A 23,911-nucleotide genomic window follows, 5' to 3' on the forward strand; every position below is an offset into this window, starting at 1 on the left:
GATCTGTGTTTCATGCAAATAACCCAAAGAATCATTCTGTACAGTTGCATATATGTTTATAACAATTAATTCATGTTTTAAGAATTCAAAGTTGAACTCCTAATTATTTCTAAGACATAGTCAAAGTGATCCAAAGACACAAAAGATGGAGACTACATATAGGAAAATTAAAGTACCATTATTCCATAAAATAAAACTTAGCTGGAATAAAGTAAGGAATAGGAGGGGGATCCACCTATAAAAATTAACACTTTTCTCACACTGTACTTCACCCTACCAGCCCTTGCACGAGGCACTACACTGAGGTCTTGGCCATGAGAATCTTCATTCCCATGCTGCAAAATATTTGTATTACTTCTTGCAGTTTCCTAGCATGCACATACTGGGCAGGAAAAGATGAGGAATTGAGGGAACCTCACACTGGACGTATGGTCCCTTCTTTGAGGTAAAAAGTATGCTCTTACTTGACAACTTAAATTCTCCTTCTACAAAAAGGAAAAAAAAAATAATCCTCTTTTATTTAGGTGTTTTACAATCAGAGCTTCACAGCTCAATATTCACTTGAATACTTACTAACAGCAATTGAAGGTTATGAATTAGACAGCTAGATTATTGAGAGTAGAATAAATAATGAGGTCTTCCTAACACCGCTTCTATGATTTCCTTTAAATGGTTAGTGTGGTCAAGTATTGACATCAAGGAAGTTTGTCACAGACTGACTTTTGATATAAAGAGCTGCTGTACTATGAATCGCTTTAAAAGCACAATGGGATTTAGCAACTGTTGTCACTCTTCACCTAATATTTTTAAAAGTCATTGATGGAAGTCTGTTGGTTTGGTTTTTTTTTTTATGTTTTTATGTTTAAGTAGCTACATTTCTAATTTTAATATATTGCTCAATTATCTCATAATTCCATTGATTATATCAACTAATAAAAACGAAAAAGGCTAAATGGTAGATCTAAGATTGGAATGCTTGGATTTGATAGATATGCTTCAAAGTGCATCAAGTGAAGCAGTTAGAGGGCAAGCACTGCTAAAATCCAAATTATTTTCTTCCTTTCAATACATGTTCGATCTTTTCCTTTTTGAAAGAAATACTTTTGGATAAATACCACAATCATAAAGGAAAGAGGAAAACATAAATGAAGGTGATTACCCCATCATACACATCATCTTGGAAGACAGATAATTCAGAATGGATATAGAGAAGCCTGAAAAATCATGAGTAGTTTAGGGAAACTGAATAGGGTTTAAATGTCTACTGACTCCTGTAATTTAAGAACTAAGGGGCATCACATTTAAATAAAGAACACTGCTAAAAATAAAGATAATGGTTCCTACACAATGGTCAGTAAACTCTTCAAATTCAAAGTCAAAAGAAGATATTCATGCTAAACATATACAGAAGTTTAATGATAGACCTGGCAGCTCAGCAAAAAGCCTGAACAGAAAACCTTTAAAAGCTATGAAAGTACCATACTATACGTACATACTCTTGCTTTTTCACTTGACATTTCCAACTAGCCCTGGATACAAGTCCAGGTCTCACACCATGGGTAATGCCTGAACTGCTCTATTGAACTCTTCATAGGCTGTGCCTGGAGAGTTTGGTGAGCTCAGAGTTTCAGAGACTCCAGCAAAAAATTTAAAGGACAACAGAAAACTTACCCTTTTATGGCTTAAGAGACAAATACTGAGGCTGTGACTATTCAGTGTTATTCAGAAATTACACAAAGGTCTGAACTTCGAACACTACTTTTCAGCTGTTTTTCAACCAAGTGATGTATCTGCTTCACCAGAAAGTAAAAGTGTGGTTTATACTTGACTACTCTGCTTCATGATATCCCCATTCATTTAAATAGATTTTAAATGTAATCAGAAATCGAGTACCATTTGCTCAAGGTTGGGAGAAAAAATAAAAGGGGTGTGGGGGAGGGAACAAGGAATAAATAAATATATAATAATAATATATATATATAATAATATATATATAATAATAAAGAAGATCAGCTAAAAACTAAAGAAACAGACTATGATCCAGTCCTTTTTTGGAAATACAGGAATGTGGAATTAACATGACCAAACTTACAATTAATATTTGACTCTATTATATGCGAAATAATGGTACCATATATTTATTGAAACAGGAGATATCTTGAGAACTGATAATCTGGGAAAAAAGCTGAGAAATGGAAGTAGTTCAGTATTGCAAAAAGTCTGAATGTAACAATATAAAAGATTATTAGCACTGTTAAAGGCCAAATTTGAGGCAACTTCTTTTTTACTCTCATTTTCTTTGTAAAAATAAAAAAATGAATGCACATGTAAGAAGAAAAAGAGATTAATATATTTTTATTTTTCAAGCACTGTATTGATCTTTGAGGCATTGTATCATGCCACATAATCTGTGGAGGGCATTCTAGTGGCCCCATGGACAACAAAAATTCACCCTAACTCAATTTAGAGGCAGATGTGTTTCAAATTAGAGGAATTTTGGGGTTTATCTCTTATAAAAACTAGGAAAAAAATATTATCTTTTAAAATTAAAAAGCCACTTCCTTCAGTTTATGTGTCAAATTCTGAGGTCTTTACTGAAATGTCTATTCATCCATTTCCCAAAAACCTATACTCTCTACCAAAGAGTAGGGTCTATAACAGGACTTGAACCTCAACATCCAATTAGACTAAACTTCTCATTTTAATAGACCTACATCTGGGACAAGATGAAAGCTGAAGTTACTATTTACAGCTGGATGAAACAGTCTAAAAGTTAACTTCTTATCCTAATTTGCCGTGATTCTGCTGCCAGCAGGCATTGATAAGAGATGAAAATATGAATTTTAAGAAATCATCATCTTTTATTTATTGGAATTAACATTCTATTACTCTGTTTCTATATGCATTTAGCAGACATTCTGCTTGATCCAGAAAATGCATCCTTAGCACAGTTAATTGCCTTTGTATATTTTAATATAAATTAATAAATATACTCATGTTTTTATATATATAAAACTTTATATATAGCTTTATATATATATATATACATTTGAGAAAGACAGAAAAATACCATAGTTCTCCATATACATATTTTCCCTAATTTGGGGGCTGTTATTGGAGGGAAGAAAGCAGAAGTGTGCTTCCCTTGAAGAGGTGGCAAATTTCTGCCTACCAAAAATGAAATTTTCATCCAGTCAGAGAACCTCTTTCAAGCATTCTATTCAAAAAAGGATATTTCTTTTACTGATATACAGTGATTAAATTAATTGAAATTAGATTAGAGCTTAAAAATAATGTCTTTTTCAATATGCTACACTTATAAAATATTTTTATTTCCATTAAATAGCCTAATCATAATCCGTTTTATTAGCAAAGTACAAGCTTAAATGTTTTCAGTCCTGACAAGCTAAAAGATTTTTAAGCATAAACCTGGGTTTGATTCATTTAACTATTCAACCTCCACTTTGAATTTCAGGTTGAGAGAAAGAATCAGAGAATCATAAAATCACAGAATCGTAGAATAGTTTGGGTTGGAAGGGACCTTCAAAGCTCACCTAGTCCAACCCCCCTGCCATGAGTAGGGACATCTTCACCTAGATCAGTTTGATCAGAGCCACATCCAGCCTGGCCTGGAATGTCTTCAGGGATGGGGCATCTACCACATCTCTGGGCAACCTATGCAAGTGTCTCACGACCCTCATTGTAAAAAATTTCTTTCTCGTGTCTAGCTTGAACCTCTCCTCCATCATCCCTTGTCCTGTCGCAACAGGTCCTGCTAGAATTTCTGTCCCCATCTTTCTTCTAGGCTCCTTTTTAGTAGATATTTGAGAGATACTTAGCATTCATATGACAAGGCCTGATTTCCCAGTCCCTCATACTTTTAGTGGATTTCCTTCAGTTTTCTTCCAGTATTTCAATACAATTCTTAACCTTTGAGAAACAGATCTGTGAACAATATTCTAATAGCAGTACCACCAACATTATTAGCTTTCTGATTGTATTTGACCATTTATTAGCAGTTAAGTACCGTATTAGTTCTTTTACTAGTGTTACACTGACAATCTATAGTGAGACATTAGCTAGGATAATCCCAGACTTTTGAGACAAAAAGCTCTCCCAAAAGAACTGCCTGGCTTGTAACCAGTCAATTCAGTAACAGTAATTCTGTAATAGCATTAGTCAAAAGTAATCAATAAAGATGTTTGTTTTGAGATTTTACATAGTGATCTGAAGAAGTATAGCTACTTCTTTACCTTCTTCGTCTTCCTAGAAAGGACCTATACCCTTTCAGGTCATGAATCTCAGCACCCCATACATTGTTGAAGTATGTTGGATTTTGCTATTGGTGTTTTTTGCAAGTTTTTATACTGAATTAAATTAAAAATATAGGCACAGTTAACATGCACCTTCAGAATTTATTATAAAATAGGAGTCGACAACATAGTTTAAATCTAGCTTTTCCTTTTACTGTTTTAACAATACTTTCAGATCAGAAAATGATACAAGACCATGCATGAGCCTGTAAGACAAAAACCTACAGTATTCTTTTCAAGGACTCAAGTCTTGAACTCTTTTAGTCTAGTTTTTGTCTTTCTTACAAGCACCAGACACCTCCCTACAAGTATGCTCACTCAACTCCAAGATTTTGAAAACATCATTATCTGTTTCAGATAATATATATATCAGCCATATACTACACCTCAAGGAAATAACGACAAACCAGAAGTGATATACAAACAATGACATTGTAAATGTTTTGAGAAATGCTTACTGGTTTGGAATTTTTCCAGCACATCAACACACGCTGACATGTAAAATCAACTGAGGAGACTCTTCTGCCTTCCTAGCATCTGTTACTGGAAGAAGTAGTCCCCTAGTACTTGCATCACATATTTTTATTTGCAAAAATGTTCCTGCAGCAAAATAGCATACCACTTCTATTCATAGAACCTGTTACCAGCATCCAGTATTTCTTAGATGCTTACAATTCATGCAGAAAGGTCTTCTAGACAATAAAGCAAATATCCATTTAGAGAAGATAAGAAAAATATTAGCTCTGAAAATAAAAACCTTGCAAGGTATAATTCAAAGATAAATACAGTTACAAATCTTTGGAGAATAAAAACAATATAAATTAAGCAAATATACTAAACAGTTATTTTATCTTCACAGACCTTTATGCTAAGATACACAACTTATTTAATGTGATGTAAACTTTCTTCTAAAATGATTAACATGATTTAATTATATTTTTGAGAGTGAAAGTATGTATTTATCTAATAATACAAATATTATTAAATACATCCCAATGATTAATGAAATCTAAATAACAATAATACTTTGGCATGTGTAAGGAAGCAGGATACTAAAAGAGACTTATTCTGTTGTGCACTCTACAGAAACTGCTTGAAGTTCTTAGAGAATTCGACCTTATCTGAGATACAAAATTAGAATCAGATGTCAGCAGAATAAAAATGTAATTATTCAAATAAGATAAAGACACTTTTTTTCAAGCATTCATTTTAGGCCTGAGTAACTATTGAGTCTTATTTTTCAGAAAGCGATTGTGGTCACTTAATAAAATGGATTCATCTTCTCTGATAACAGCCAGAACAACAATAAAAATTAGGTTTTTATTCTAATGCAGTAGAACAAAATTAAACATTTAGAGTAATCTTACCAGAGCTCTGCATTTCACATCTATCTCTCTTTCTGGTGCTGCAGGTATGCTGTTAATCATTAAGGAGAACCAAACTTTGCAATTTGAAGAATTTTCTCCTATGTTAAAAAAGAACAAAATGTCTTACAAATCATCTTGTCATCAATCCTAGAGCATACAAATCAATGAGCAATTTGACTTTTAGGAGAACAGTCTGTCATTGCTCATACTGAGACAAAGCAAATGATGGACCAATTTAATTGCTGACAAAGAACTGCATTATCTAATCCTTTCTTGTCTGTATTCAAAATAGTAACAAAATCAATATATACACGAATGGAAATAGGTCTTTAGCAAATTAGTTTCCCAGACTATCACATTGTTTCAGAATTTTAAATATCATTGATTCTTAACTGGTTTTATTAAATAAAGACACTGCTAAAAATATTCTGATTTTTTTAATTAAAAACTTGTTCACCATAGATTCAAAAACACAAGTTATGCATTAAACAGATCAGAATTTTCAGTTACATAGAATCCATCCTCAAATACATATTTGAACACACACTGAATTACACTGCAATGCATTTTTCATCAGGTTTTCAGACAAGATCTCCTGAGTTATTGTGATAATAAACAAGTTGGTATTAAAGAGACTGAGAATGCTCAAAGATGGCAAATACATGCATCAAAACATTCATGCATCAGTATCATCCTATTAGATCACATTCACTATCTATCTATCTTATTCCAAGCTCTGTTATCGCTAATTAGTAAAAGTTTGGCCAGAAATCATTTGATAAACTCTTCTAAACCAACATTTAATTACATGATAAATGGGCAAGCAACCCAGAAGATTTTATTCCCTTCAGTATTTTGCATTATTTAGTCCAAAAAGGAGAGACAATAAATTCTAATGATATGTACAAAAGCTGAAATGCATCAGATACTCTCTTTAAATTTTGGAGATCATTTGTGAAGCCACAGAAGACTATTTATCACACACATGTGCATGCTTGTAAAATTATAATAATATATTTCAAATTCTGTTGATGCTGAGGATTATGAAACTCTTAAATAATTGGAATTTGAATGAATGTCACAATTAAGGCCAGAAACAGGCCAGAAGTGTTTACTATCAATAACCATGGGAAGCATGAGCAAGTAGATCTTCCAAATGGAGGCAGTCCATATCAGACTGACAGTATTTTTATAATTTTATATTATATTAAGAAAAGTTAAATCAAAATTAGTTCATCTAAAATGACCTTTGGTATATCACAGAACTTAAATTCCTTTCAGTTACACAGAATTGTGGTTGTGTGACTTTAGTCAAACTATCTGTGTTTTGCTAAAGCATTTTTTTCCAGATAGACTTTAAATCTTGAAGATATTCACTAGCATTTTGTTCTGGTGGCTCATTACTGGCATTGCAAGACATTTAAATATGACTGTAATTCCTGGCTTCCATTAGATTTGCTTCAATGGCCAGCCAAAAGATCTTGTAATGACTTTCTCTGATAGTTGAAGAGATCTAGCAATAATTATCTAGCATTTTCCTGTATTTAAAACATAGTCTTGAATGTTAACAAATTTATTTCTTCAGTCTTGTTCAGATAGGTGAAAGAGATGAGCTTAAAGTCTCTCATCATAAGGTCTGATCTCCACACCACAAATATTTCATGTCGTGATTTTTTTGCAAGTATAGACAGTTGTTCAGCACCTTTTAAAAATGCATACACATGAACTGCTTGCAGTTTTTCTGTTTATCAATATACTGTATGAGATAAAAATAACCTCAGTCTTCCTACTCACACTTTCCTGAATTATACACTAGAGTGCTACATTAGCAATCCTGGTTTACCACAACACTAGTCCTGGGAACTCCCACTGTTTCTCTTTTCTGATTCGATCCCAGCTTTTCTCAGAGTCAATGACTCCCTTGTTACATTTCCTCATTCTGCATCTATTACTTTACTTCTAAACTGTGTCTGACTAGCCTTAATTATATTACGTTCTTGAAATCTTCACAGAATACATCCTGCATTAAATTATCCATTCTTTTGTTCAGGCTAATTTGATGTGCATACACTTTACTGGTTTTTAATACCAGCAGAATATTACAGTCTTCCAGTCTGTGGAACGGCATCGGTATCTTAAGATACATAAAAACTAATATCAGTGAGGTAAAGACATCTTCTGAATGTCCATTAAATGATTCTGGTATGCACATCACCCTGAGTTTAATCAATTTTTAAAAGTTTTTAAAAATGTATACAGAAGAGAAATTACTTCTGCAAGGGAGGATCTCCTTATACCAAAACAGAACACATCTCCTGAGACCTGATATAAAAGTTTTCATTAAAAACCAAAAGAAAAACAAAGGCTGATCATAGTTTGGGACATCACATCCCTCAGGAATGCAGTTAAACTGTAGAAAAAGGTATAACAGAAGTCTATAAAATTCAGTCAGGAAACAACAAAAGAAAATGTCAACAATAAAGTTCCATTTACACAGGATATGTGATTAAACGGCAAAACAAAGGGATTTATTAAAGTAGCACATTCATGAATGAATGTGCTGTACAATTAAGGGAAATAGAAAAGAGCATGAACTGTTATTTAGACAGAAAATTTAAAAAACAAACAAACAAAACCACAAACCCCCACGCACACACCAAAAAAAAAAAAAAACAACCAAACAAAACAAACCTAACAAACCAAACACAAAAACACCACAGAGCCTTGAGTGACAACTTGCTAAAGACTTAAAAAGGCAGTAGCAAAAACTTTTCAAACACATCTGAAGGTGGTAGCCTGCCAAACTCTGGTAGATTATTATCATGGAAAAAGGAATGCCCAGGTAAATAAGGCTGCAGCAGAAAATCTAAATTAATTATTTGCTACATTGACGTTCAGGGGCTTCCTACACCTACCCTAGAGCTTGTTTTGAGGGGAATGGTCAGAGGGACTCTCACAAATTAAGGTTTCAGGAGGATAGGTTTTGGAGCAGACTGATACAGAAGAATGTAGCAAATCATCTGGGCAAGAGAGTCTCTGCCCAACAATTCAAAAGTAATTCATATACAAAAGTCCGGTGGTGCAAACTAGCATGTAACCTGTTGCTTAAGTCAACTTTAGATAGAAAGAAATGAAAAGGCAGAGAATGTGCTTACAATTTTTAGACAGATAAAATGAGAAATTACAGATGTGAGTTTGTTTCTGTAATCCAAAGAAAATTATTAAGAATCACAATACAGGAGAGAAAGTCACTACACACAAATCTATTTTAATTCTCTGGCAGAGTCAGCAGCTGTGTGAATAAGGAAGATTCGGCTCACATAGTACCTTGGTTTTCCAAAGATCTATTTCTAAAATCCCTTTCCAAAGGTTTCTGAGGAAATTAAGATACAGAAGGGGGAAATTTAGAAGAAGGGATTAAAATACAGAAACCAAACAACAGGAAGAAATTACTAGTTCTCTCCATGGAGAGAGAAGGAAAGAAGTGAAAAGGCTTACTTTTGGTATGAAGAGTCCTTAACCATTTTTTCTCCCTAGGACAGATACTACAGAGTATCATACTCTGTCTCTTACAAACTGATCAACTGGAACTGGATCTCCAGCATGCTGTGAGTACTTTCACTTTCTCCCTAATGTGCAGCCACAAGTGTTGTGGAACTGCTTTTTTACTTATCAATACAACATTATGCCTTTCAGCAATTAATACATCTGTACTACTACCAAGATATTTTTCCATATAGCCTTACAGCCTTCTTTGTTGTCTCTGATCACAGATTTTTCCTGACGTGTCTCAAAAGCAAAACTTCCAGTAAAGTTGCTTTCTGTTTAGATTTTTTTGAGAATTCTGAATTTCTTTTTGCACTTTTTATTAATGTTTAGATTCATTTTTCTCTAACTTTTCCTCAATTTTGTACAATCAAGTATTTTTTTCTGGAGACCCTAATTAAACAACAGAGGCCACAGATTATCTTTCTGGAAAACAGTTGTCATGTTTGAGAAGGAAAATCTTGTATGCATTTTTAAATGATATTACATATATTTAGATACTTTAGACCATAATATTATTTGCATAACACTTTCAATGGGCATTTCCCTAAAAAGTGTCAAATATTTTAATCAAAATGCTTTTCTTAACACATTCAAGGAACCTGGAAAACCTTTGCTGAAGAAGCACCTTTTGTTTTATTTTTGCAGCCAAACTCATTACATTCCTGCAAGCATTGTTTAATATTAACTCTTGCAGTTGTATAAACTTCTATGTTCTGTCAACTTTCACTCAGTGAAAACATCGCTGAATGGTTGCTTTGCTGTCCACTTGCACTGTTGAAAACATAAAACCTAGGGCTTTGCCCTCACTTAGCTGTAAACCTGATACCATTCTTTATAGATGAGTCCCACCTCAGGTCTTTATCCATACAGTTAATTTGAATGGGCTAGCCCAAAGTTAATTGATTTCAAGTAGCTTCATTTTCCAGCAATTGTAGCCTAATTTTACTAATTTTTCTCCTCTTGCCAACACAATCCACAAGGGAGAACGTACTTTTTACCCTGAGAATACTTAAAAGTCACTTGCAAAATTATAAAAATCTACACTAAAGCTTTAGCTCCCTGGAAAAATGTTAACAAAAGCAAACTAAGATCACAACAATTGCTCTTGACCTTTCCTTCTGTCTAGGTGTTTTAAACCTGAAGAAGAACTTTACAGCTGAAAACATATCTAGTATTAGAACTTCTTTTGTTAATGTATAGAGTAGAAAGATGGGGGTGTGGGGAGTTCTTTTGCTGGCTTCTGTTAGGTATTTTTAAAGAGTTTTACCTTACCAGATAGTAGATATTGGGAAAACCAGGCTGAAACTTCACAAGCAATGGAGATAATCTCAATATACTCATGCCGAAACAGAGATGGCTCATTCTGAACTCACAGAACAAGATTAATCTGTCTCTGTTTTCTACATGTGTTAATAAACAGGCAGAAAAAAAATTGCACACCTCTTTTTCTCTCTGGCCCATTAAATGTTTATTCTGATACAAAAATGTCCCAAGTTGATGACATTGTTTTATGATTATGCTTTTTTCTCCACATAAAACATCTCAGTCCAGAATGTGATCATAGAACTCTGTGAAGAACTCAAATCAGAGTATACTACTGCAAACACAAGTATGAACTCATGCTTATCTATACACCCACTTTTCTAAACTTGCATTGACATTTTTCATGCATTTAAAGTCTCTTCTTAGGCCCTGAGCACCATATTTTGATGTGGTATTAGATAAACCCTGGTTGACTTTAGGCCTGTATCTCTTTATCATCTCACTCTGGGATTTCAATGACAAATAAAAATCCTTATCCTGCTTTAAGCAACCATCAGGTCATGATTTTGTCAGAGCTCATAAAGCAAACAAAAAGTTTAGTCAGTACTTCAAAGGGAAATCACAACTAAAAAGAAGTGAGCATAAATCTTCTGAACATAAGAATCTACTTAATTATTTAACCTCCACTACATTCTCTTTTGGTCCCACCCTTGGTCAGCAGCCTTTTGTCCTTGCCAGTTAGGGTCAAGAATCTGTCATTAATGGTTCAGACAAACAAGCATCTTCCATATGGTAACTAATGCAAATTCATTCAGCATCACTACAGAAAATCTTACTTATATTTAGCTTTTTAGAACTTTCCCTGATAATTTTGTAAATCTTCTTTTTGTGTACATGGAAGCATAGAAAGCCCTTTACTTTCTGTTACATGTTGTTACCCTGAATTTGAGGGGAGAATAAAAAATAAACCAAAACAAAACCTAGACATATTTCTGTATCCATTCCTTGACAATAAGTCAATTTCTTCAACTAATATTTATCTTCAATAGTTACATTTGTGAATAGAAAGCTCTGTGTTTAAAACACAGGACTACTAAATTACAATTCTCATGAAAATTAAATTTGAGCCTTCAATGAACATTTCAGGTTAAAATTTTCACAGTCTCATTCTAGGTTATATTATATACCAAAATCATCAGGTTTTCTTCCAGATAGTTGAACATCCTTTTGTAATCCATTCAGTCTGGGTCTTGTCCTACTTCTTTTTAGTGATGTAAATAAGCTGCCCCTCCTGTGTGTGATCTCTACATTTTATTGTAAATTTTTAAAAATTCTGCTTAACAAATCACCATTGTAAGCCATACACTTTTAATCTTATACTTCATATCATGCCCTGAAAAATTATCAATTCCAAAATCCCCTTCCTTATACGCAGAAGATGTTTTTCTCTACTCACTTGGATGAGAATATCTTACTTCCATATCAGTCACAAACTGAAATTTCTGTTCTATCTATCCCCTTCCCTTGTCCTTTCCTTTAAATTACTTTTCATCCTGTGTCTGCTACACCAGCCATTGAATGTGCTGTCAAGCATCAGCAGTTATCTACTGGCCTAAAAATAGAAAAGATTCTTCTCTCCTTACTGGAACACAGCTCCATATCATTGAGCTGAATTACACATCATCGACGATAAAGGAAGATTTGGATTGGACTCCTGAAAATGGTAGACTTCAAGGGTGATTTGGGAGGGAGGTGGATATGGACATGATGGAGAAATTGCAATTGTATTGCTAAATAAAATTAATTTATTTGAAATATTTTATCCTAATTCATCAGGCTTCTCACACTGGCATCAAAAGTATGGTTATTTAAACAAGAAGCTGAATTAAAGTGATATTTTCAAATTCAACATGCTCTCTTTCCATAGCATTTGAACCTAATATTGGCAGAGCTAATATAGCAATAAAAATAAATAAATTAGATTCAATTACAGCTTGCAATAAAACAGCAAAAATACACTTAGATGTGTCTTTAAGCACACATTCTTAGCAATAACAAGCAAAGGAATAATACAGCTTAAGCTCTTCTTTCCACAAAATATTTTCCAGGCTGGTAGTTAACTAAATTCTCTTTGAGTGGGTGCCCTTAATGCTATTCTCATAGTATATTACAAGACTTCACAGAATGCAAAATGTAAATTTAAAAATACATATTAAAATATATTTTGTCTACTTCCTTACATTATGTAAATATGTAATAGTTTTCAATATGTAAAGATCTTGTCACTGACAGCACAGGATAAATCAAAATTTAGACTTAATTCTGCTCCCATGCAAACAAAACATCCATAACTAACCAACTGCTTGAGCTCATGCATTTTCTCACCTAAGGGTTACACTTTTTCAATATAATCAATATTTATAGCTTTTAAAAATACTTTTGCATTACATGGCAAAATAAACTTTGCTCTCAGCTGAACACATCTGAGTAACCCTAATGTTTAAATGAATATTCATTTAATGTATCCCCAACAACACTGCTTGTATTCCTCATACATTAATCTTGTTCTTAAAGGATATGACGTTATAATTTTTTTAGGGAAACTTTTATAGGGTGTGACTGATATTTCGCATCAAACTTAAGTCATAGAGAGGGACAGTACTAAAGCGACACTGAGGTTTGAAGCTTGCTTTAGTTTGTTCACCTATATCGGAGTTGATGTATGAAAGTGGTACACTTCTAAATGCTGCAATTTAAAATGAGATTATGATGCTTTCATGTGTAAAAATGTACTTAATATTGAACTAATTGAGATTTTTCAAGTTAATATAATACATATAGATAGGATTGCTGACAAAGGACCTTCTACAAGAGGGAAATTTATAAGCTAGAGTAGGTTTCCTAGTTTAGGACTTGTCCTAAACTAGGTCATGACTGCATCCCCAAAGCCTTTGTCACTTGGGAAAATTTGGAAACAGAAATGAAACAATCTTGTAAAATCTAAAATCAAAACCATATTTTGGCCCTTGGAATTACTTATGATCACAAGGAAACAAATCTCTGAAAAAAGCATCTGATCTCTTATGCACAATCTCAGGAACTCTTTTTTTCTGCCTTCAAAGCCTTCTTCTCAAATGAAGATTTGAGAAACAGTGGAAACTCAAATACCACTAACCCATGAATGATATTCCTTTTCCATAAATTTTCTCCTAAACTGTAAGGAGAAGAGAGAATTTTAACTCCACAGACAGCTTATTTCAAATAAACAGACAACTAATGCTGTTGATACCTTCCAAGTTCAGTCTTCCATGCTGTTAATATCACTCCAGTATGATATTGTAAACATAATTTCTGATTTCAATGACTTTACTCCATAAATCCAGAATCACAGAATGGTTGGGATTGAAGAGGACCTCGGGAGATCATCTAGTCCAACCCAACTGCTAAAGCAGGTTCATCTAGAGCAGATCACACAGGAATGCATCCAGGCGGGTTTTGAATGTCTCCAGAGACAGAGACTCTGGGGACATTCAAAACCCACCTGGATGCATTCCTGTGTGATCTGCTCTAGGTGAACCTGCATAAGGACAATTTCTCATCTCCATCTCCCAGGTAACAGCCTAAAAAAAAGTGATCCAGCAGATCTGCTATGTCTATGGGATTTTGAAAAAAGAATATATCTTTTACTTGGAAGATTCTTGAAGCCTTTTATAAAATCTCAGTGCCTTAAAATTATGATGTCACAGCTCTTCCTTCTCCCTTGCATTTGGGTGATAAAACATACATATGGCAAATATTGTTATTCCCTTTCAAGAGGGTATTTTTTTAGTCTATATTTGTATTGCGTTCTGCACTTATCCAGGGCATGTATGTATGTTCCATGAAATTTAAACCAGCTTGCTATCAGCTATGTATTGGTGACACACGGACCTTTCTGCTGGTACACACTGGGGAAGAAATCAGGGTCTGATCTGGCTCTTTTTCTGAGGAAATTGTGACATGGCAAGTAAATTCAGATCATCTGCCAGAATGCCATCCAAACACCAAGTACTTGTGACACTAGTAAATGTAGAGATCAAAAATCAGCAACACAAGAGTTGAAAACTCACTGGATTTCTGGAATGGGGGTACAGGGGGAATATTCTACCATATTAATAGTTGGAGGAATAAAATTTGGAGGAATAGATTCGAAGGACTGTCACAAACCTTACCAAAGTAGGTGCACAAGGTCAATTGCATTTCTTGACCTTGCCTTCTTTAGTAATACTATATAGCCACACACTGAAAAGAACCCCAGACTTGCATCATAAGCCACTGAATACTCTGGGAAGAGACAGGGTGAAATGGACACTTAGGGGATGAAACACTCTACTGCATAAGGAATTTGTCACGCGTGAGGCACTGAAAATAAACTGAGCACCTTTGGGGAGCACCAGTAGGTTTCAAGTAGGATGGGCTGTATATTTGGGAGTGGCCTGCACCTCAGAAATCACGTCTTTCTCAAAACTTTGCTTTTACAGTATTAGACATTTACTGCCTGTTTTTACAGTTCTTAGCCTAGAAGATTAACATGTCTCAAATGGTAAACTCAAAATCAAACCATCATCACAAGCAGAATCTTTGAGGTAATTTGTAGGAAGATGGTACTTTATTAGTTATGATGCACTGGTTTTAGAAGTTTGAAAAGCAAGCAAGAGGAACCGTAACTTTTCACTAGTTAGAAAAAAATTGATATAATTGGAGTTTATATAGTGAAGTGATCTGGTTGCTTGGAATACTAACACACTTTTTAAATGCTTTTTCACTTCTAATGTAAATATAAATTATATTTGCTTTAAGAATGTTATTCAATTGTTATAATTACCTTAGTTCAACAATGTGTCAAAGAAAGAAGATCAGGCTAAGTGGAGGAGTTACTCAGGGGAATCTAGTTTAAGAGTAAAATAAGCAGATAATTCCAAAGGAGGGAGAGAGACAAGAACAAGTCAATATACTTTTGAAGAAAAGTGGAAAAAAAAAAAAAACAAACCATAAAGTAGCCAATTGTTAAACACAAGTTATTGAATTAAATATAAAAGTATAATAGTGAAACAATGTCTTGTGACAGGCAGAAGATCAAACTGTCAGTCAAATAAAAGAGGCAGCAGAAAAGCATCACATATTCTTAAATCTCAGAAGTGTACTCACAAATATGGCATTTATTGTAAAGGCTTAGCAAATATTTTGGTTTTAAATCTTAGCAGCTAAGACCTATTAGAATTTATTTTTAAATCCTCTGGCTGTTGTGCTCTCTAGGTGTAATACGCCATGGTTAAACGCTCTTTGTTATGAAATTTTGAGTCAAAGTCTATTACTATCAACACAGTAAATTCAAAATAAGTTTACTGAAGACAAATTTAGTCATTTTATACTAGTATTATGTCACACAAGCAAGTAACTGCTCTTATGAGCTGCTGTACATGCAAGGTATTTAAAAGCTACACGCTATTAAGCAGCATAAGTCTTTCATTTGAGAAGCAAATGCCATTGAATCAATTGAATTATAGAAATTATCTTGGAATTTAGAAGCTATTGTAAAATCATTTGCTATATTTCCCTAAAAGATCTATATCTCTCAGCTTGGAATTCAGCATCTGTTAAAAACATCTAGAAGACCTGAGAAATGGTGAACATCACACATCCTAACTATAAGTTAACTTTGATTTATTACATGAACCTACATGAGACTTCAGTGAGAAGATATCTTGTTTCCTGACAGGGTTTACTGTTAAACTCTCTACTATGCTCTAGCAGGCTAAACCTATGTAGTTTCTTTAAAAAAAAAAAAAATACTAAATCTTAAGGCTAAGAATGCATATTTCCTAAGTGAAGATAATCCAGAATTACAAAAATTATACTCATGCATCCTACAAAGTGATTACAGATCACCATTCATTAGGAAAAAAAAAAAAAATCTGTATTTACCAATAAAAATTAATTTTTCCATAATACAGATGGTATGGTAAAAACATGAAATGAACCAAAAGCATTTTATCAACTTTAATACAATCTTACTGTCACATTTCTTGAAAACACAGGCAAGTGCAAAGGCATTAAATCTGACAAGTGTCCATTTATTTTCTTTTTCAGCATAACCTTTCTAGTTCAAAAGGAAATTTTTAATCAAGTTCACTGGAATTTGGATCACTTTCCTTTCCAAGCTCTGCTACAGAATAGGCATTTTAGTCCCATTCAACTAATGCAATGCAAACAGGGAACAAAAAGCAACACCACACACACAAAAAGGCACTATTCGTCTGGGATAAAAATGGTGTGGTCCTTTATTAGAGAGTACAATTTAATGACCTCTTTAACATGTTTTTGTTGACTACCTAGGTCATTTTAGGAAAACTATATTTATTTCTCTATACAACCATATAACATAAAACAAGTTATATGAAATGGAATCCTGACCACAATGATGAAGTGGACAGATTTTCATTGGATTTCAGCAAAACCTACTGTAGAGTTGTGTGAGAAATTTATGTTCTCAATAAAATAAGAAGTGATTAAGTCAAATGCTATTAATCTTCAAGTAGAGGAGCTTTATGTTCATGTATTTTGACACTAAATAAAACCAACCCTTCATTAATTTCATGGATATTATCTGCCATATTTACAGATGCAGAACTTTCTTTATCAGGTTGCTCTTACTAATTTCTTAATATATTGTTGGACAAATAAGATGTGGATAACTGATAAATCCAGAGAGTTCAGTGAAAGCAATCCCTTAATTCTTTCTAACATTCAACATATATCACTCAAAATATGTAAGCAGAAGCTTTTTTCCTAAATAGCACAAGTTTAACTTAATATCTTACCAGGAATGCTAATCCTGTTTTTATAGTTTATTCTAATAGTCAAAAACACAATAAGCTTTTGTATACTCCCCAAAACCCCAGGAATAACTGTTCTTGTTCTTACTGAACTGCAGCTTTTCCATGAGGTTTCTCATTACTAGGGGCTACGTTTTTAAACATGCGTGAAATCTGAGTCTGAAATACTAGTAACATGAACATAAGGGGGCATGAGGCATTGCCAGATGAAAATGACTGGACAGCAATTTACATATGCACATTTGTCATATTTCATATACACTATGCACTTTTTTAAAAAAAATTCAATGTTAGATCTTGCTAGGTCCTGTGTCCTGCACATTATTTAGTAGTATTGCACACATCCACAATAGTGACATAAAAAACATTTGTACTAGATGTTTTTTTATGTGTAGCTGTAAAACTACTTCTAGATAAAAAGCCTAATTTACTGTAAACGCAATGTGACTACTATGTGAAGCCTAAAGAAAAAAATATATTTTTAAAAATATACATTTTACACTTCAAAACAATGTAATGCTAATTGCAATATTGTACAGTAAGTAATACTATTTGAGTACAATATTATATCACTTACTAAGAGTAATAACAATGTTGATTTATATTCTAGAATAGGGAATCTGAATGCAGTGTACATCTTCAAATTTAAAAAGAAAAAGTACATCTTTCTTAAAAAAAAAAGAAGCAAACACCATTCTGTACTATTCAGTATGAAAAAAAAATCTCCAAATTGTAAAATGAACACTTTTTAAAGTTTGTTTTCAAGGATAATTCCCGATTTCCAGTATAAATGCAAACAGTCTGATAAATTAACAGTCTGATAAATTAACAGTATGCAAAACAATTGAACTTGGACTGGAAAACTCTAAACATACAGGACACAGAAATCCCTGTAGAACTTGCTGGCATTTTTTACCTGTTCATCTCTTCACTTTCCTATAGAAAAGCAAGGATTGTATGAAAGATCTTTGGGATCAGATCTGCAACATAGAACTTACAAATCATGCTTTTAATAGACCCACTGTGACACACAAGACATTATAAGGAGTAAGAAATAAAGCTACACAATCTCTCTAGAAATTTATTGGTACAAAATTGGGCAAAACAGTTGAAACAGAAACAGTAGAGTGTTCACAGAAAAAAAAATGAATTCTGGTTAACCCACACTGTGATAATGCAAATGTCACACAGCAACCGAATATGCTCCAGTCTATGACTGCGATGGTGGAGACTTTTCCTTCTAGTCATCAGTACTGGTAATCAACACAAACCAGTTACATACCCACTCTGAAATGTATATTTGAACATGAAGGGAATGATTATTTGTGAATATATGAATGTTTTGTAGGAAGGTTTAATGAGCTATATTAGAGAAAGATAAACAGGGATAAACCATACCAAAAGAACAGACATAGTTGGTGAGCTTCTTTCCACACAATCCACAAAAACCCTTCCACAGGGAAAGTACTACTACAAAATTAGTGCCAAATGCCATAAACAGAACTAAATAATGCCTTGAAAGTTCATTCAAATCTCTCAGTTATGCTTCTTGCACACACAAACTCTCACTCATGGATAACATATAAAATGCCATCTATCTTTTGCCACAGTGGGAAACAGTAGTTCCCTAACATTTATAATTTCATAAGTATGTCAAGAAAAATTAGGAGTCTCCTGTCTCCACAGAAAAAGCAATATAAATATTTTGAGAGTGACAGTAGACACCATAACAAACAAATCGCTGCAATGGTTATCTATTGCCTACTCAGTAAAAATGTTAGAATGGTCCTTTACTGGCTAGTTAGGCAAACCTACCTCATAACTGAATGTAAGAGAATGCAGGAATGTCCAGTGTCTGGGATAAATTAAAAGCCAGAATTCTATATAGGCCATTTATTTTGCAGCTCCTATAGAAATAAAAATCCTTCGGAAATTCCAGCAGCAGGCTACTGAGTGAACAAGAAGATCTGAGAGAAATTCATCCATGACAAAACAAGGTGAACTTATAGGTTTTTTTACTAACAAAACACATGCCTTACACAACTAGAAATACCTAATCACAAGAAGTCTTCAGGAACAAGTCATTTATAGCTTCAAAGGCAGACAATGTCAGTAGTATGTGATGCAAACTTGCATAGTTATAAAAGCACAGCACTACTTGTAATAGAATTACAATAATAATAATCCTTGTGGGGGAGCCTGATGGTAAAATGAAAAAAATAAATTTGATTGGATGGAGAAATGTGTTTTATTTTCTCCTGTTGCAAATCAATATGTTCCCTGTCATCTTAAAAACATAATTTTGACTGAATCTAATATTTTAATTGATATTTCTGAACTGCTCGGTTTTCAGACACTTGCAACAAAAAACAAACAAACAAAAAATATAAAAAATATAAAAACTTTGGTCTCCATTGGTGACTCTATTTATACAATAGCTTAAGTGCTGGATTGCTCTGCAAGGGTCTCAGAACCTAAATGCAATTCTTTCCTCTGCCTGAAGGACTGAACATACACCTTGAAGGAAATTGTTCTCACCCTTAAGTAACAAGATATTGAAGGTGGTTGCTCTTAGGGAATATTTTCGATGTTAGCATTATCTGAATGTGTCATAATATTTAGATTCATGTAACAGACTCAAGTATTATCTAGATAGTAAAAAAACCCACAGTACTGTAAAAGACTACAAAAATCACATATTTTATTTGAACTCCACTTTTTATGAACTGTCCCAAGTATTAGACTATAAAGTTTCTAGGTTTTCTTCTTGTTTTCTAGCTCAGTGCATACCTTCACAGCCCATAGCAATCGAAACAACGTGAACAGAGGAGACTGATAGGGACCTTTCCCTTGTCCTTTCCTCACCACATTATCTTCTGCCCCAGACATAGTTATGACTGTGAGGAACTGGTAAATATTAGTGTTCTTTTCCATGTCTATTATGAGCTCTCTGTGTGTTTATAATTTATTACTTGCTAAGGGGTAAAATAATTTTTTTTTTCAGGCATGACAAAGTAGGAAAGGCAAAATGATGACCTAGGTACAGAGCATCTCAAACCTAATAGCAAGGGCATTGGCTATAAAGAAACTACTGCTCTGTTGCTAGCTCATTTACTATATTGTTTCAAACATGTTATTTTTTTATATCACTCTGAATGTGTTCTGTCACAGAATCCTAGCAAGGGTTTACACTTGGACCTATCACATTAGCCCTGTTGCTGAAGGGTGGATTAGAAATAGAAGAAATGTAAGTGTGGTCCCGCTGCACTGTTTCAGTTCAGCAAGGTGCAAGTCATGCCTGTCATTGCACAGGTGAACTTGACAGGGACAGGCAGAAGTCCAGAGTACATCTAGCCACGTAACCATGGCAACTACAACCATTATTTTTGCTCAGGATTTTTTTTTCAGAATATTCTTTTATTAAATAGGCTACTAACTGACAGAATTCCTCATATAGACAAATATTTGAAATGTGTCATACATGACAGAATGAATGTGTTTCTCAGAAACAAAGTGTACAGTTCATATAGACTATCAGAACAAGCAAAATGCATACCAAGACATTTTTAATTAGGTAAGAAAACGTAATCTGTTTATATGCAAATGCAATCCTACATGCTATGACTTTGAAAAATATACAGATGTACAGGTTTACAAACAGACTGACTTATTTGTGGTGAGGGCAGATGCAACATTACCAGCCTTCTCAGCACAGCGATACTAAAACACCTGCTGCATGAAGGACGATGTAACCTAAAGTTCACCAGCAGCCTTACACTGTGAGCAACTACAGATTGCTTTTGTTATTAATTTAAAATGTGCTGCCATGCTTTGTTTGCACAGATTTTTAATTGCACACATACCATGCCCCACAAAATTCACTGTGGGCCACAGGTCCTTGAAGCATTGCTACATCTGAATTGTTTCAAAACAACATGTTAGTTTATTAGGGAAGTCAAGCTGTTCTGAGTCTCAAAAGGGCACAGGAAAATGGATAACACTTAGCAGACTGCAGTACTGCAGAAGGGCACCTACTGAGAAAGCTAACAATAACTGAACATTCTTTTCGACAAAGGAAAAAACAAAAAATGGTCTAATCCTTAATGTTTTACATATGCCAAACCATCCTCAAAAGCTTGTATGCACAAGCAGAAGTATAGCTGCAAATGCTAAAATGCTATCAAAAAAAGCAAGCCCTGGTTGGTATTTTACATTTTCAAATAAGCATGTGGTTTACATGGGGATTATTTTCTTTGGATATTCCTGTTGTAACGTGGGCTTTTTTTTTTTGTTTGTGTGGTTGGTTTGTTTTTTTTTTTTTTCCTGAAAATGGAGACTCAATAAAAGCAAACTAATCTGAAGGTGGAGCACAATATGTTTGGACGTACAGTGTGCAGATTAAACTGAAAAATAGCTTAACTACACAATCAAAATTTGTGAGGTAGATAACTCAAAACGATTTTTAAGGATATTCCTGTTAGAAAGATGCTAATTTTGGAAATAAATATGTATGTGAGATATACCAATTATACCTTTAATATACTAAGGGTACATTAATCATATTACTGCATTAATCCTGAATGAATCCTAATATTTACCATTATATACTCAGTTCTTATGATATTTTTAAGTAATTATCATTAATAAATACGAACTCTAGATTTAAATTGTTGCCATTCTGAACACTGTTTTCCTCTTAATTGCCTTTAGCAATGGCTAGAACAAAGAAATAATTTCATTATCTTCCATATGTGAATACCTCAGTGTGCTCCCACAGATGTTCAGCTCTCAGGGATTGATTTCAATCCTGAAAGTCCAGGAGGACAACGTGTGCAGGTATCGTTACCTTTCAAAGGCATCAATTCCTCAATTAACCTGCTTGGAAGCAGTTGTTTTTAAAGATAACGGAAAGACACGTCACTATCATAGACATATCATGAGAGGTACAATAACAACTGAGACTAGAAAACGTCACCTGTCATTGAAGGCCTAGTTGAAGGATAAATTAGCTCTAAAAAAGATAATTAAAACAGGCTTTGCCAAAATGAATGCCTGGCCTAACCACTTTGAATATGCTTTTTATCATGGCTTACTCACAAGTAGTGTATCTTTTTTACGTTATGCCTTTCAAGTACAAAGAAATTCAAAAACTTGGCAGTGGCATAAAAATGTAAATGCATCCCATAAGAACAAAACAATAGGAAGTATAATCTTTTGATAAAGGCAATGCTTAGGGCAGCCAGAATAAGACAACAGCACATGCAAAATTCCCCTGTGTTGTACAAACAAACATTTTGCATCTGTAGCGCTCAGCTTTGTCAGACATCACCACTGGCAGGAACATTAAAAGCTGTTGCTTAAGTGCCAGCTCTCTGCTGGGGCTCACTGCTGAAGGGGGGGATTTTGAAGGAGGAGGGGCAGGTTTGCTGTTGCTGTGCAAGTCTTAGTCATTGCAGCAACTTCACCACCTTCACACTTTTCTTTACAGGGGAGCTGCTGGATCAAATTCCTGAGGATGGCTGAGCTGACCTGGCAGAAACCGAGCCAAACACCCTGCCCATTGCCCACCTGCTACATAGCAAAGTGCCCAACACAGGGCAGTTCAGCTTATGAAGATGCCATGGGCTCCACAGTAGAGCAGAACAATTTTCTTTAATTTGAGAGCAAGTTTTGACAAGCATAGGCTTTGTAGCTTTTGCTCAGATCATGAAATAAGTATCTATTAATGACTAATATTTATTCTTTTAGCACTTCAGTATACAGGAATATGTAAGTGTAAAATTTATATTAAAGACCAGCTGCATTCTACTTTCAAGTCTTAGCAGTCACTTGGCCTGGGTTTATTATTGGCTCCCATGAGAAAAACAAAACAAAACAAAACAAAACATAGGACCTCTTCTCTTGAAAGACAGAAATATGCTTTGAAAAGAACTGAAAATCCATGTCAGTTTAGAAAGGGGTAAGCCCCTGTCATTAAATCTGTCCTGCAGACATTTTTCTGTTTGGGTTTGTTTCCTGCGGGGCTTTTTTGTTTGGTTGGTTTTGGTTTTGTTTTGTTATTTTCCTCTGATATAAGGCAGAATAAAAAGGATTTGTTATGAGAGTTGCCGTATCAATGGTTTTCACTGTAAGCTCTAAATGTGCTTTTTCTTTACAGCATCTGAAGGAGAAAAAAGTCATGAACAAATTTCAGAATCATTAGCATTTTGGAAGAGCATAATGAGGGTTGTTGGTACAAATTATGAAAAGAATATAAGAAAACTGTTCAAGAAATTATCATCTTCTTCAGTAATACCACGTAATTTGGAGAAGAAAAAAAAGTAAATACGTCTATTCATACTTACATAATGCATATGTGTGTGTAGCTGAAGATGATATTGAATATCAAGGTGTGTATAACAAGGTAACAGTTTCTAGTACGCTTAAAAGGCATAATTTTCACTGAGTGACAGCAACACAAAAATGCTTTGTCTACATGTAATTTATCATTAGAGGTTTTTTCCTAACCTTATTCAGCTATGGACAACCTCACACTTGTTTTGGC

General features: G+C 34.0%; 1 protein-coding gene across 1 annotated transcript in view; it reads right to left on the reverse strand.

The window, feature by feature from the left end:
• Nucleotides 1-23,911, reverse strand: part of CFAP47 (cilia and flagella associated protein 47) — a gene marked incomplete at both ends in the record, with an annotated part of 300,742 nt that overhangs the window by 99,647 nt on the left and 177,184 nt on the right. The window contains one exon of the mRNA XM_082076298.1: nucleotides 5,681-5,778. Within this exon, the coding sequence (XP_081932424.1) occupies nucleotides 5,681-5,778 (98 nt within the window). The remainder of the gene's footprint in view (nucleotides 1-5,680; nucleotides 5,779-23,911) is intronic.

This window comes from Streptopelia decaocto, assembly GCF_964273445.1.
Source record: "Streptopelia decaocto genome assembly, chromosome: 1".
Taxonomy (NCBI): domain Eukaryota; kingdom Metazoa; phylum Chordata; class Aves; order Columbiformes; family Columbidae; genus Streptopelia; species Streptopelia decaocto.